Below are 15,880 nucleotides of genomic sequence, written 5' to 3' on the forward strand. Positions count from 1 at the left end.
CACAAAGCTTTTAAGCCTTTCATAATATTTTGAATTGGGGAAATAAAATGCCAACAACTGGAATGTATTACTGTTAATGTTTAGGACAGCAGTTAATATCCTTAAATGTAGCTTTTATGTATTCAGTTATTCCTGGCTCATACTTCAGTAACCAAAACCTATATTAAGGGCTAGCAGAATCAATAGGACTGGATTCTACTTCTCATTTGATCATTAAAAAGGTTAGTAAAAATGTATGCCGCCCAAGTTCACATGCGTAGATCAAATGTATATTAAACATTACAGAACAAGACAATTGTAAATCTAAGCAATAATTATAGCAAGACCATGCTAACCATTGTCTGGATTTTTATTTATTTTTTAATATATAGTAGTGAAGCAATCAGGACAAAGCCTCAACCAGTTAAGGGGAGCAAGGTTCAAACTTAGGTGTGATGCAGTGTCCTGTAGCACGATACATGCCTGTTGTGACTATATGGGCTCAAAGAAACAAAAACCATTGCATTTTATTTGTTCATGTACTTTAAGAGGGGTATATACAATCTAGCCTTTTGCCAAGTGTGGCCTGGGCAAAGCTGCTCAGGAGTGGTGTTAAAACGTATGGATTCCCCAGTATCCCAAATCTCACTTCCAGTTGTAAACATTAAGGGTCAATGACAAAAGTTCAGCTAAATTTGCCATAAAATGCTAAATTCACTTTGAATTCCTTAAAATTATACAAAAAGCAAAAGAACCTCATCATAGTTTAGCATATGAAGACAGTTAGCATCATTTTAAGGAGGTTCATCCAGTTTCAAAACATGGGATAATTAAAGGGACAGATCTTTTTTGTGAACAATTTTATTAATAAAAAAAAAAAACACTACAGAAGAAGGGTTGCTTAAACAGTCAGGTGGGGCAATTAAAACACAAAACACTGTTATCGTCGTTTTTGGAAAATATTTCCACGACCCATGCCACGTCCTCTGCCTCTTGCTGCCACTGGAACAAGAAAAAAGAAAAAAAAAAAGTTACATTACATTCTAGATTAAGATTTAAACCTATTAACCAAAGAACGCATTTTAAATGTTCAAATTGTGGGCATTACAGACTAGTACAATATATTGTAAGAACATAACCCTGAAATTTCCAGACAAAATACGCTCAAAACTTACCGTATATACTCGAGTATAAGACGAGTTTTTCAGCACATTTTTTGTGCCGAAAAACTCCCACTCGTCTTATACTCGAGTGAGTGTCTGTATTATGGCAATTTTCATTGCCATAATACAGACTGGGGGGAGAGGGGGGCTGGCAGAGCTGTAACTTACCTTCACAGCAGCTCCTGTCAGCTCCCTTCTCTCTCCTCCGTCCGTGCAGCTCCCAGGTCGGCTTCCTCTGCAACTCTCGCGAGAGCCGCGGGGTCAGAGCGTTGCCACGGATTACCGTGGCAACGCTCCGCGCGCCCGCGAGAGTTGCAGAGGAAGCTGACCTGGGAGCTGCACGGACGGAGGAGAGAGAAGGGAGCTGACAGGAGCTGCTGTGAAGGTAAGTTACAGCTTCCTGCCAGCCCCCCTCCTACAGCCCATCCACTGGACCACCAGGGAGTGAGAGCCCCCCTCCCTGGCCAGCTAACAGGCAGGGAGGGGGGACGAAAAAATAAAAATATTAATAAAACAAATAAGAAAAAAAATATTAAAATAATAATAACAAAAAAAAAATACAATTAATAAAATAAAAAAATAATTACCTAAAAAAAATAACAAAAAAAAATATTAAGATAATAATTAAATAATAATTAAGAAAATACTCACACACACACACTGCACTCATACACACACACACACTGCACTCATACACACACACACACTGCACTCATACACACACACACACTGCACTCATACACACACACACACTGCACTCATACACACACACACACTGCACTCATACACACACACACTGCACTCATACACACACACACTGCACTCATACACACACACACTGCACTCATACACACACACACTGCACTCATACACACACACACTGCACTCATACACACACACACTGCACTCATACACACACACACTGCACTCATACACACACACACTGCACTCATACACACACACACTGCACTCATACACACACACACTGCACTCATACACACACACACTGCACTCATACACACACACACTGCACTCATACACACACACACTGCACTCATACACACACACACTGCACTCATACACACACACACTGCACTCATACACACACACACTGCACTCATACACACACACTGCACTCATACACACACACTGCACTCATACACACACACTGCACTCATACACACACACTGCACTCATACACACACACTGCACTCATACACACACACTGCACTCATACACACACACTGCACTCATACACACACACTGCACTCATACACACACACTGCACTCATACACACACACTGCACTCATACACACACACTGCACTCATACACACACACTGCACTCATACACACACACTGCACTCATACACACACACTGCACTCATACACACACTGCACTCATACACACACACTGCATTCATACACACTGCATTCATACACACACTGCATTCATACTACACACACTGCACTCATACACACTGCATACACACTGCATTCATATACACTGCATTCATATACACACTGCATTCATATACACACACGCTGTAAATAAATATTCAGTTAATATAATTTTTTTAGGATCTAATTTTATTTAGAAATTTACCAGTAGCTGCTTCATTTCCCACCCTAGTCTTATACTCGAGTCAATACGTTTTCCCAATTTTTGGGGGTAAAATTAGGGGCCTCGGCTTATATTCGGGTCAGCTTATACTCGAGTATATACGGTATATGGACAAACATTTTATCAATTTAACAGGTTTTCATTTCTTAAAGGACAACTATAGGCACCCAGACCACTTCAGCTTAATGAAGTGGTCTGGGTGCCAGGTCCACCTAGGATTAACCCTTTCTGCTGTAAACATAGCAGTTTCACAGAAACTGCTATGTTTACATATGGGTTAATCCAGTCTCTAGTGGCTCTCATTGACAGCCAAAGAGGCGCTTCTCACTGATTCACAGTGAGAAGACACCAGCGTCCATAGGAAAGCATTGAGAATTCTCTCCTGTGGACTGGCTGAATGCGCGCGGCTCATGCCACGCATGTGCATTCAGCTGATGACAGGGAAAGGAGGAGAGTCCCCAGTGCTGGAAAAAAGGTAAGGGATTAACCCCTTCCTCACCCTAGAGCCTGGCAGGAGGGGGACCACGAGGGTGAGGGGACCCAAGGACCAAGTATGTTTTCCTGGCCCTATAGTGGTCCTTTAATATTTTCACACCCTATTTTGTTCTCTATACCAATATACGCTGTGAAATTATTAAGAAATGAAAACTGCGGGGGGGAAAAAAAATGCAAACTTGCATTATGAAGTGTGGGTATGGCAGCAGCGGGTTAAGGTCATTAAGTGACCTAGAACTAGAATATATTGATGTAGACCAGGGGTAGGCAACCTTCGGCTCTACAGATGTTGTGGACTACATCTCCCTTGATGCTTTGCCAGCAATATGGCTGTAAAAGCATTATGGGAGATGTAGTCCAAAACATCTGTAGAGCCGAAGGTTGCCTACCCCTGATGTAGACCAATACTGCCATCTACTGCTAAACCAGTATAGCTAAGCACTTTGTATAAAAGAGCTCCAATTGCTAAATAGCAGCTTAAAGGCAGGACTCTCTCAACCTTTGGTATTTGTCTGTGTATATTGTACGTTCGCCACTAATTGTACAGCGCTGCGGAATCTGTTGGCGCTTTATAGAATACCAGTAATAAATAAATATTTTTTAAAAATACACACATACATTATACAAACAGGGCTCAACAAAGCAAGGTGCCAGGGCGATTAAAAGTGTTATCCTGATGCCTGGGTGTTTGCCAGCCCGTTCAACAGAGGCAGCCCGCTGAGGGTGCAGGCAACCCATGTGATAATTCCTGCTCTTTTCTCTGCTCCCTTCCGTGATGCCACTATAGGACCTCACTCCAGCCCAGGCATCAGTAAACAGCACGCTAGAGAGCAGGGCAAGAAAATCTTTAAGATTAACAGCTCTTCTCAGATCACATATGCAAGCTCTGCACTTTTTTTTTTTTTAACTGAGAGACAGGAGAGCGCACCATGGATGGGAGGGGGAAGCAATCTTCCCTTTTAGGCATTCTTCCTACAAGGAAGAATATTGTCACATCTGCAGACAACACAGATGAGAGAAGTACAATATGCATAGAATTAACATTGATGGCCTCTGGGCGGAGTCCAAGCATCAATCCTGAAAGCCATCAACAGCTGCAGGGAACTGGCTCTGTCTATGGCGGGTCCCACTCCAAAAAAAAAAGTATATTCAGGTAACTACATTTTACCTTTACCCAATATAAAACTAGTCAAGTCAGATGGTTAGAAAACTGCAAACCTAGATCTGTCATGACAGATTCACCTCTTATTGGCTAAATCTACAATATTATCAAAGATTTTGATAACCGACAAGGGTTTGTGATTTTGAGATAACAGCCCAAAAAACACATTGGTCTTAAAAATTACACCGACCTTGAGCTTTGAGAATAGCAGCTTTTCCCCTTCCTGCTCCAGATCCTTGGTTTTTATTCTTCATACTCTTTAACATAGGAGCATTTTTCAACATGTCTGGAAGAATGAGAAATCTTATTTTGCTGCCTCTGATGTAGACCTGTTCTAGTTGTGCCACTCTGCCATCCCGGTAGGTCACTGTGATATTTGACATCTAGAAAGAAAAATAAAAAAAATAAACTCTAAACTCCTTGCCACACATTAGAAATAACTTGTGAACAAAAGAAAAAGCCTGAAAAAGAACGGACAGTGACATTATAGCATTAGGAATGCAAGTTTGTATTCCTAATGCTATAGTGTTCCTTTAATAGCTTAAAAAGAATGATCCCATAATGTTAAGTATTAAGACAAGAAATACAAACATTAAAAAAAATAATATAAAAGTCAAAAGGATAAAATTGTTCCGATAGGTCCAGTACCACCAATTTTGCTACCTATGCCTTTAAAATTACCTTATAAGCAACATCAGAAACCCTACACGCATAATACGGACACTATCGGAACCAAAAATATGGCATCCTTTGTCCTATAAAGGTGACAAAATCCCATCTGTAGTGGTGACGTGAGCCAATCACAATGCTTTCCCATAGTAAAGCATTTGATTGGCTCAGCTTGTTAAAGGGATACTATATATTGCCAGGAATACAAAACTGGATTCCTGGCACTATCGCTCCCCCTGCCCTCTCTCGACCACATACTAGGGATCGACAGATTATCGGTTTTACCGATATAATCGGCTGATATTCTGTATTTTCGGCAATATCAGTATCGGCCAATATAGATACCGATATTGCCAATAATACCTCCTAGGACCGCCAGGCTCATTACAAGCCTGGCGGTCCTGGGGGGGGGGCGGGCAGCAAGCGTTTACTCACCTCCCAGCAGCTCCCCAGTGTAAATCTTGCGAGACCCGCGGCTGTCAGAGCGTTGCCACGTGTTACCATGGCAACACTCCGCGCGGCACACTGGCCGAGATACTTACACTGGGAGCTGGAGGAGCTGCTGGGAGGTGAGTAAATGCTTGCTGCCCGCCCCCCACAGCTCAGCCAATGCCACTGGACCACCAGGGACTGCTATATCACCCCTCCCTAGCCAGGAAACAAGTAGGGAGGGGGGACAACAAAAATAAATTAAATATAAAAAAAAATAATTTAACAAAATGCCCCCTAACACACACTCCATTATATACACATACACTACACAAACACTATATTTAATGGAGTGTGTGTATATAATAAACACACCGCGCCATGTATGTTTTGTGCATTTACCTTTAGAAATAGTTTCTATTTTCCAAAATGGTAAATGTACAGAATATCGGCAAATTAAATCTGTTATCGGCCTGAAAGTTCACAGAACATCGGCTCTAAAAAATCAATATCGGTCGATCCCTACCACATACCAGGTAAATTGTTAAAAATCCTTCATTTACCTTACCTGAGTAGATGCTTCCCCCCTCTCCAACGTCCCGCAACAAGCAGGTGCTTATGCACATGCATTTGACCTCCCCATAGGAAGGCATTGAATCAATGCTTTATTATAGGGGAAGTCTGCACTGAAGTCCTCATGCAGAGTGTGAGGACGTCCAGCGTCAGGTACCGGACCAAAGGTCTGTTTAGATTCAGGAAGCCCTCAAATGGCTGTCTGGTAGGCTTTGGAACTGCAATGTTTTACATTACAGCACTAAGTGCAAAAAGGGCACTGCATCCTGACCACTTCAATGAGTGGAAGTGGTCTGGGTGCCTATAGTGTCACTTTAAGAAAGCAGGTCAGGGGCAGAGCCAGCACAAGCCAAATAGTCCTGGCCAATCCGCATATACAGTGTCTTCATGCAGAGGGTAGAGATGTGAAATGTCAGTGCTGCACACTGCCCTAGAAAGCACCTCTAGTAGCCATCTGAGTGGCCAGTGGAGGTATGTGTAGGCTGTAATGTACACATCTGATCTTTATTAACAGATTTGAAAGCATGTCTCGGGGGTTATGTTTTACATACAAAAAAGCTTGCAGTCAGCCTTTAGGAACTTATTGTAAGGGGGTTTTAAAATGTAAATACATCTATATGCACATATGCAGGTTTTCCTCTGACTAACTTATGGCATCAAAATAGGTTTCCCCTAGGCAAATCCAGTAGTCTGTTCAATTCCCACTAAAAAAAAAAAAAAGTCTCCAAAAAATTTAAAATAAAAAGTTTGATTACTTCGATAAAAGCGCAAGTGAGTTATAACATTTGCATATGGAGACCGATTATCACCTGGAGGAGAGTCCAGTACCAAACTATCAGATTCACTCAACACAGGTAGTACAGCAACACCATTTATTAACTAGTCACTTAAAGATACATTTTCTATCCAATATAAGGAACCTTCACACTTTAATGTGAAACGGCGCCATGTTCATCATAGTTTACTTTCTACATCCAGCAGTGACTCATGTCACATGTAATCAATAGAGGAAACACCTGTTATTTGCAGACAAATTATCTGAATAGGTACAGAACATTTAAAGCTATTTGGCTTTGGGGTCTATAAATTTAAAAAGCAGTACCTTAAATCACTGAGTAAAGTGAACACTTTCCCTTTTTCATCATAAGTTACTCTAAACATTTTGGCAAAAAGCAACAATTACCCCAATTCAGTGAAGAGGTTAAGTATTTGCCCCAAAATGCAAATTATAAACAGTGGTAATAAGCAAAGTGATGCCACTGCATTTTAGGAGTATTATGAATTACTTTTATACACAACGCACCTGACAGTTCATATTGTCCTCTGCCTCTATCAGCTTTCCTCTGTACACTTCACCAGTGTTGGTTTCACATGTCACAATGTGTCCTTCTGCCTCATGGAGAACTTTGATTGGCACGCCAATAGACATGTTTGTTGGTTCAAGGTGACAAACCTGCAGAACACACATGTAAGTAAGACAGACAGACCAGTACAGAAAAGTCACAGTTTCAGAAGTCCCTAAACACCAGCATATTTATTCTGCCCAAAGCCTTTACCTACCCTGCAGAGCTATTGAAAGGAACATATCGCACCCCTAAAACACTTCAGCTTGCTAAAGTGTATTATGTGTCTCGTGTTACATGAGATTTCAATAGGAACTGGAACTTTTCTAAATTGTTTGTTACATTCCCCTTCCGAGGCTGTCAGACAACAAATCATGTTACTTCCTGATTGCTTAGCTCAGAAGAAAAAACAAAAATAGAAAATTCAATCAAGAGCCAGGCAAGTGCACCTGCCTTGCAAAGCCTTCTCACTGAACTGCATTGGGAAATGTTTAATTGGACAGCCACAAAAAAGTCTGAGCAGAGTTAAAAGGGGATGGCATGCATGATTTTCACTGGGGGCATTTGTACTAAACCAGGCATAAGCAACCTTCAGCACTCCAGATGTTTTGGACTACACCTCCCATGATGCTTTGCCAGCTTTATGGGTGATGCAGTCCACAACATCTGGGGTGCCAAAGGTTCCTACCACTGTACTAAACCGTTAATTTTATTGGACAATATGTGCAGTGGAGCATTACTGTAATATAAAGTTAACGTGTAAAAACAAAACACACAACCACCATCTACAAGGCAAACAGACTGCAGTACTCCTAAGACAAAAGAAATGCATCAAACGTGTAGCCAAATTAGCAGAATGGCAGAGCTAATAAACACTGCTGAGGATACCATTGTGTACAGCTTCCCACCCGGTCATCAGAAGAAGTTGCCATGAAGCCCCACTATATTCCTCACGTATGCTACAGGAGGAGCTACTGCATGGGTTCATCAGGTACTCCTCCAGACATATGAGACCGTAAGATAACAGTGCATGTTATACATTTTATTACATAGCAATTTGCTGGTAACTTGGCAAAATACATTAAAGGACCACTATAGCTCATGTTGTCTGGGTGCCAGGTCCCCCAGGTTTTAACCCAGCACAGCTTTCATGTAAGCCGCTTCGCGACGCTTAATGCAAAAATGGCATTGAGCACGCAGAACGTCAATAGGAAAGCATTGAGAAATGCTTTCCTATGGGCGGTTTTAAGGCACGTGTTGCACTGGCCGCATATGCAGCTCCACTCGGGAGCTGACATCGGAGGGGTAGGAGGTCACCAGCGCAGAGGGAGCACAGAGCTGGATTAAGGTAAGTGGCTGAAGGAGTTTTAACCCCTTCAGTCCAGCAGGAGGGGAGCCCCCCCAAGGATTATATAGTGTCAGGAAAACAAGTTTGATTTCCTGACACTATAGTGGTCCTTTAAAATTTTATTCTAAGCACCATAACCAGTACATCCCACCTATGTCCTGGTTATGTAGGGGAAGTTGCAGTGGTTTACCTTCTTACCTGGGGCCCTAGAATGAATACATACATTTGGACAGTTCCCCTTTAAAATGTTATTGGAATTGCTCAGCATTTCACACAATGGTGCTAGTAACAACTCCACTTTCAACTGACAGTTTCTCAATGCAAATCACACAAAATTAAGGGACATAAAAAGGTGTGAGTTGCAGAGAATTCAGTGTAAATTACTACAATTTCAGCCAAGTTTGCCAATAGAGAAAACATACACTACTTGGAAAAAAAATGTCAATTCAGCCATTTTGGCCTTAAACGTGGAATTCACACTTAATAACCCTAAAATTGACGTTATCTATTGAGTCTCAAATTAATTGATAAAACACAAGTTTACAGATATGTGCATAACATGCCTAATTTAAGTGTTACAGCAAAACCGGCAAATTTGTATTGTCCATCAGTAGCCATGCCAGTTTACCTCCTCCTACACAAGGTCTCCCCATCCTTGCACCTTTTATAACTCGTCTAATCGTTCGCCGTCCAGTTGCCTCCCAGAGCCCAGCTCACGGTCTATATGTACGTCCCCCTTCATACAATGCCCAGATTTAGCAAGCCCCGTAAGTTTGATTTTCCTTGGTCTCAGTGTATTCCATATAACCACCAAGTATCCACCTGACTGAGACACCAACACACCGTCCCCCGGCATTCTATTTACACAACACATTGATACAATTCATTCTATTGGAGTTTCCCGGCTTCACCCCGTATTTAACTGCGATATTCTTGCCCAGTAATAAAGCATTTACTCCTTACACTCCCACCACTGTAAGGCCCCATCTCTGGGGGTGTTTCTCCATTGATTTATTATTAGTTTCCCAATGAGCCGGTTACTTACTAGCGTGGCTGCTGTTCAACGACTAAATGGCGTCCCGCCTGATCCACAATGCACCAGGAATAGGAAACGGAAGCTGCCGAGAAAATGCTCACTTCCTGAGGAATGGTGCAACGCGACTAGTCCGACCGGAAACACGCGACAAACTAAAACGATCCTACGCAGCAGGGTTACCAAAGCCCTCTTTATATAGAAATAGGGAGGAGCCCAGTGCGGGTTAATGTTATGATTACCTTTTGGGTTTACAGCCACTCTTTCATGTTTGAGCTTTTTATACTGATGTATTATTCATAAAATAGTTATTTTTGACTGTTATGGAACTTCTTTGAAAGCTGAGACACAATTAAAAAGCTAAAAATTATGCAAACAATGTATAGACTACTTTTTCTCATGTGATTGCCAATATTGACAAAATGGCCTGTTTCTGCTACCATTACACTGAGGCTCTAAGAAAAAGTATTATGTCAGAGATACACAATAGATGCCTATTGCACCTTACTGTGAATTTATAGATTATTTATTGAAGAAAAGGAAAGAAACAAATTCAGAATAACCCTGAGGGTACACTAATATCGGAAAGTACACCTACAGGGTATTCTTATCGTAACAGCAGTCCATAAATGATAAAATATAACTTTTAATAGTCAATTTAAAAGCAAACAGGTCTGTAGACTAATAATAGGACAGAAATAATAAATGAGTAGAAAGAGTTGAAGTCAAGAGATGGCTCAAATAGGAGAAAATGGAGATAATTAAATAAACGAGGTCTGTGCAGAAAACCCCAGCGTGTCCACTCCCATACTGGATCCCAGCATAGCCATATTGACAAAAAACACCCCACTTCCCTGTATCACACGGCAAGAAGCTACCTCAGACAATAATCACTACTCAAACTTTATTGTATTCTGTCCTTGCTAAAATCCAATATAATAAAAGAAAAAGTTAAAGGTCTAGAAGAGGGTGACTATCTGTACGATCTCCATTCAGCATCATTGCTATCTGTCCCTTCTCCCTCTCCTATACTAGTCCCTAGTCCCGATGCGCGTTTCACCGAATAACGGCTCATCAAGGGGAATATTTATGATGTTGGATTTTAGCAAGGACAGAATACAATAACGTTTGAGTAGTGATTATTGTCTGAGGTAGCTTCTTGCCGTGTGATACAGGGAAGTGGGGTGTTTTTTGTCAATATGGCTATGCTGGGATCCAGTATGGGAGTGGACACTGTGGCAAACCTAGCCACTTCTGGACTGCAATGTAGAAGGTTGTCTGTAGGCTGTATTGTGTGCTGTGTATATTATGCTGTAGGTATACGGTATTATGGTGGTTCGCATGCTGGCAGCCGTAAGCAACCAGCATGCAGAACACTTCGTTTGACGAACAGCGACTATCCGGGCTGTTCGTCAAACGAATCCGGGCTCCCCTGATAGACCACACACTTAGAGGCGTGTGGCACTTGTTAACCGATTGCAACAATGTTGCAATCGGTAATTAGAGGCTCTCCTAGGTGGCCGTCGTTCGACTACCGACCATGCGGCGGTCGGCCATCTTGGATTCGCCATTCTTCAGCGGTGTTTTGTCGTCGAGCGCCTGGAACTGAAAACGGCTACTCGACGACACGAACACCGCTGCCCTTCCAGGCCGTTCGGGAGTCCGGTGTTCGGTAGGAACGTTCCCCTAAATACAATCGACAGATTGAGGGGAACTTCCATATATAACTTTATTTGGTGCGGCGTTCGGTTATTTCAGCTGGGAGCTGAGCGGTATTCTCTCAAAAGATGCGCTCAGATCCCAGCTATCTACCGAACGTTCGGCCCAGTCAAAATACCGAATAAAACGTAAAAACTGTATTTTAATGTAAATTGTCGGGTTTGCTGCACAAGGGGATAATCTACTTAACCCCTTAAGGACCAAACTTCTGGAATAAAAGGGAATCATGACGTGTCAGACACGTCATGTGTCCTTAAGGGGTTAATCGTCCATTTTAGTGGGAGTATCCCTCTCGTGCAGCAGGGTCTGCTGGGAGAATTATACTGCATGCTGGGATAAAACCCCTGGAACATCTGTAAGAAAACCCCTTGCATGGGGAACTGTATAAATATGCAGCTTGTGAATAAAGCCAGTTAGTTGACTCCCAAACTGTGTTTCGTCCGGTTATTGGGAGAATTGGGAATATTGCCTTGCTTTCTAACCTGACTGTGGATTACCTGTGATACCAGCGGACATCGTGGACTATACTACTGCATTCCGTCACAGACACGCTGGGGTTTTCTGCACAGACCTCGTTTATTTAATTATCTCCATTTTCTCCTATTTGAGCCATCTCTTGACTTCAACTCTTTCTACTCATTTATTATTTCTGTCCTATTATTAGTCTACAGACCTGTTTGCTTTTAAATTGACTATTAAAAGTTATATTTTATCATTTATGGACTGCTGTTACGATAAGAATACCCTGTAGGTGTACTTTCCGATATTAGTGTACCCTCAGGGTTATTCTGAATTTTTTTCTTTCCTTTTCAGTTGTTCAGTAGGGGTTACCCCCCTTTTTGCTTCAGCAGTCTGACATACTCTCTCTATCTTTCTCTTTCTAATTAAAAAATTATTTATTAAAGATTTCACAGAATCCTCCACAGACTATAGACTATTTTTTTTTGTTGCGCATGCACAAGAGTACAGTAGTGACAATGGCTCCTGGCATACTAATTCTCCAGGAGTTTTAGAAAGATGGCTTTTGGCACAGGAAGCTGACAGAGCTGAAGAGAGATCAGAATATTTCTAAGTGCTAAAAAAAATTACATTTATTTTAGACTTTTTCTTTTCATACAATAGCTATTTGCATTACCTTTACATACCTCCTATTGGGCTGTAAGAATGCGGTACAGAGGATATGCGAAAAAGAATGTGTTTATTATCTCTTTGTGTGTAGGGCTTCCAAAAAGGTGTTATAATGTCGGCCTAGTGTGTATGTACACCAGGCTAACCGGCAGCCCTGCTGGCTAGCCCCACTCAGTGTAGCCCATGTGAGAACTGCACTGACTATACGCCATGAGGGCAATTTGCACAGTGCAAAAGCATCTGGTGAGACCTGTCTGTGGTTTCCCTATGACCTCAAATTGTGACAGTCCTATTGAATCGGGGTATATCTTTATTCTGTCTACTGGGAGAGTCATCTTTAAACACTCTGCAGGAACATTCCAGACTCCTAAGGCAATTTGCTGAAATGCTATATGTGTGACGAGTGTGTCCTCTTTTATTCATTTTACAAACATTTTTTCTAAATTAACCTTGTTACACTGCCTGGCTTTTAAGCAGACAATCAGTCCTAAAACACACACTGTATGCAAGCTCTCATGCCGATCACAAACGTCTCAATGCTGCTTGAAGAAAAGTCTTTAACCGCTTAGTGACCATACTGCTTTTCAATTTTATAACCATGAAGGACAAGGGCTATTTCACATTTTTGCGGTGTTTGTGTTTAGCTGTAATTTTCCTCTTACTCAGTTACTGTACCCACACATATTATATACCGTTGTTTTTTGCCATTAAATGGTCTTTCTAAAAATACCATTATTTTCATAATATCATATAATTTATTATATAATTTTTTATAAAATATGATGAAAAAATGTAAACAAAAACACACTTTTTCTAACTTTGACCTCCAAAATCTGTTACGCATCTACAACCGCCAAAAAACACCCATGATAAATAGTTTCTAAATTTTGTCCTGAGTTTAGAAATACCCAATATTAACATGTTCTTAGTTTTTTTTTGCAAGTTATAGGACAATAAGTACAAGTAGCACTTTGCCATTTCCAAACCATTTTTTTGAACGCAAGTTACATTGTAACACTAATAACTGTCAGGAATCCCTGAATAACCCTTCACATGTATATATTTTTTAAAAGAAGACAACCTAATGCATTACACTTGGGGTATTTTGACTCTTTTCATGCTCTTTTCATGCAACCATTTTACCACCAAACTATGCCAAATTAAAAAAATATATATATTTGGTGATTTTTTGACACACATAGCAATTTAAGAATACATATACTGAGAACTGTAAGGGTTACTGCCAACGAACACCCCAATATGTGTACAGCAACATCTCCCGAGTACAGCAATACCACCCATGTATAGGTGTGTCAGGTTCTCTGGGGGCTAAAATACCTTATTTGGAGGGTGCGCATTCCAGTTTTCCATCTTGGAATTTTCACAGCTGGTCATCGTGCACCCATGTCCTATTTGGGAAATTATTGAAGCCAGCCAATATAATTTACTCCCAACAAACCATTTATTTTTGAAAAGTAGACACCCTAGGGCAGTGTTTCCCAACCCAGTCCTCAAGGCACACCTACCAGTCCAGGATTTAAGGATTACCCAGTTTTGTCTAAGGTGTTTTTTCTTTTTTTTCTAAAAACACCTTAGACAAAACTGGGTAATCCTTAAATCCTGGACTGGTAGGTGTGCCTTGAGGACTGGGTTGGGAAACACTGCCCTAGGGTATTTCAAATGGTGGTATTTTAACACTTTCCATGCACTAATTCTACCACCAGTCTTTGTCAAACTTTTGGGTAGTCATTTTTTTGTGTTATTTTTCTTTCACATTGAAGTTTAGGCATGGATTCTCAGTTCCTGTTATGTGTTACTGACAAAGAACATCCCAAAATGTGTCCAGCAAGTACAGCAGTGCCCCCAATGTTCAGGTTTTATGGGTTTTTGCAAACTTACAGAGATCAAATGTAGGTCTTTCCCCTTTTCCATGTTTGCACATTGAAATTTGCCAGATTGTTTTGCGGGGCCTATGTTGCCTTTGAGACCGTATAGCAGCCTAGGAATGAAAATTAACCCCATCATGTCATACCATTTGTAAAAGTAGACAACCCAAGGTATTCAAATGTCCAGTATTTTTTAGTAGCCACTTAGTCACAAACCCTTGCCAAAATTAGAATTTATATTTGTTTTTTGCATTTTACATACATAAACTGCCATTTCACAGATATTATCGGTATAGTACATTTTATTTCTCTAAAACACTAATATTTGTGTAGAGTACACTATGTCAAAGGGTTCCACAGGAAATATTAATTGGGAATCCCTGCTCTAATTTATACATTTCGTCAAATGTAATGGGATTCTTCCTGGAAAAGACAGATATCTATCACTCTACCTTCCTCTAGTCTATATATAAATACTCCCAGATTTCAAGCCTTTTTATCCAGTTCCCTGCACACAGATGATTACCTTCTAGGTACGACATATAGTGCTTTTATTGACTGCAGATAAAAAGCTCTGCCAGTACATATATTAATTTTAGTGTCTGCAGATATAAAGCTTTCACTCACTATAGATAGTGATTTTAGTGTCTGTGAATATAAAGCTCTCAGTCACTACATGTAGTGATTGTAGTGTCTGCGGATATAAAGCTCTCCGTCACTACGTATAGTGATTTTAGTGTCTGCGGATATAAGGCTCTCAGTCACAACATTTAGTGATTTTAGTGTCTGTGGATATAATGCTCTCAGTCACTACATATAGTGATTTTAGTGTCTGCGAATATAAAGCTCTCAGTCACTACATATAGTGATTTTAGTGTCTGCGGATATAAAGCTCTTAGTCACTACATATAGTGATTTAAGTGTCTGCCGAAATAAAGCTCTCAGTCACTACATGTAGTGATTTAAGTGTCTGCTGATATAAAGCTCTCAGTCACTACATGTAGTGATTTTAGTGTCTGCGGATATAAAGATAAAGCTCTCAGTCACTACATATAGTGATTTTAGTGTCTGCCGATATAAAGCTCTCAATCACTACATATAGTGATTTTAGTGTCTGCGGATATAAGGCTCTCAGTCACTACATGTAGTGATTTTAGTGTCTGCCGATATAAGGCTCTCAGTCACTATATGTAGTGATTTTAGTGTCTGCCGATATAAGGCTCTCAGTCACTATATGTAGTGATTTTAGTGTCTGCCGAAATAAGGCTCTCAGTCACTATATGTAGTGATTTTAGTGTCTGCTGATATAAGGCTCCCAGTCACTATATGT

The 15,880-nt window shown here is 40.8% G+C and overlaps 1 protein-coding gene across 1 annotated transcript; it reads right to left on the reverse strand.

Moving 5' to 3' along the window:
- Positions 1-331: 331 nt before the first annotated feature.
- SNRPD3 (small nuclear ribonucleoprotein D3 polypeptide) lies at positions 332-9,964 on the reverse strand. Its single transcript, XM_063454519.1, has 4 exons — positions 9,830-9,964; positions 7,397-7,546; positions 4,613-4,805; positions 332-981 (listed from the first exon to the last, which is right to left on the reverse strand). Exons 2-4 carry the CDS (start codon positions 7,520-7,522, stop codon positions 920-922), a joined length of 381 nt encoding a protein of 126 aa, XP_063310589.1. The 5' UTR covers positions 7,523-7,546; positions 9,830-9,964; the 3' UTR covers positions 332-919.
- Positions 9,965-15,880: the final 5,916 nt, after the last annotated feature.

This window comes from Pelobates fuscus, chromosome 5 (genome assembly GCF_036172605.1).
Source record: "Pelobates fuscus isolate aPelFus1 chromosome 5, aPelFus1.pri, whole genome shotgun sequence".
Classification (NCBI taxonomy): Eukaryota; Metazoa; Chordata; class Amphibia; order Anura; family Pelobatidae; genus Pelobates; species Pelobates fuscus.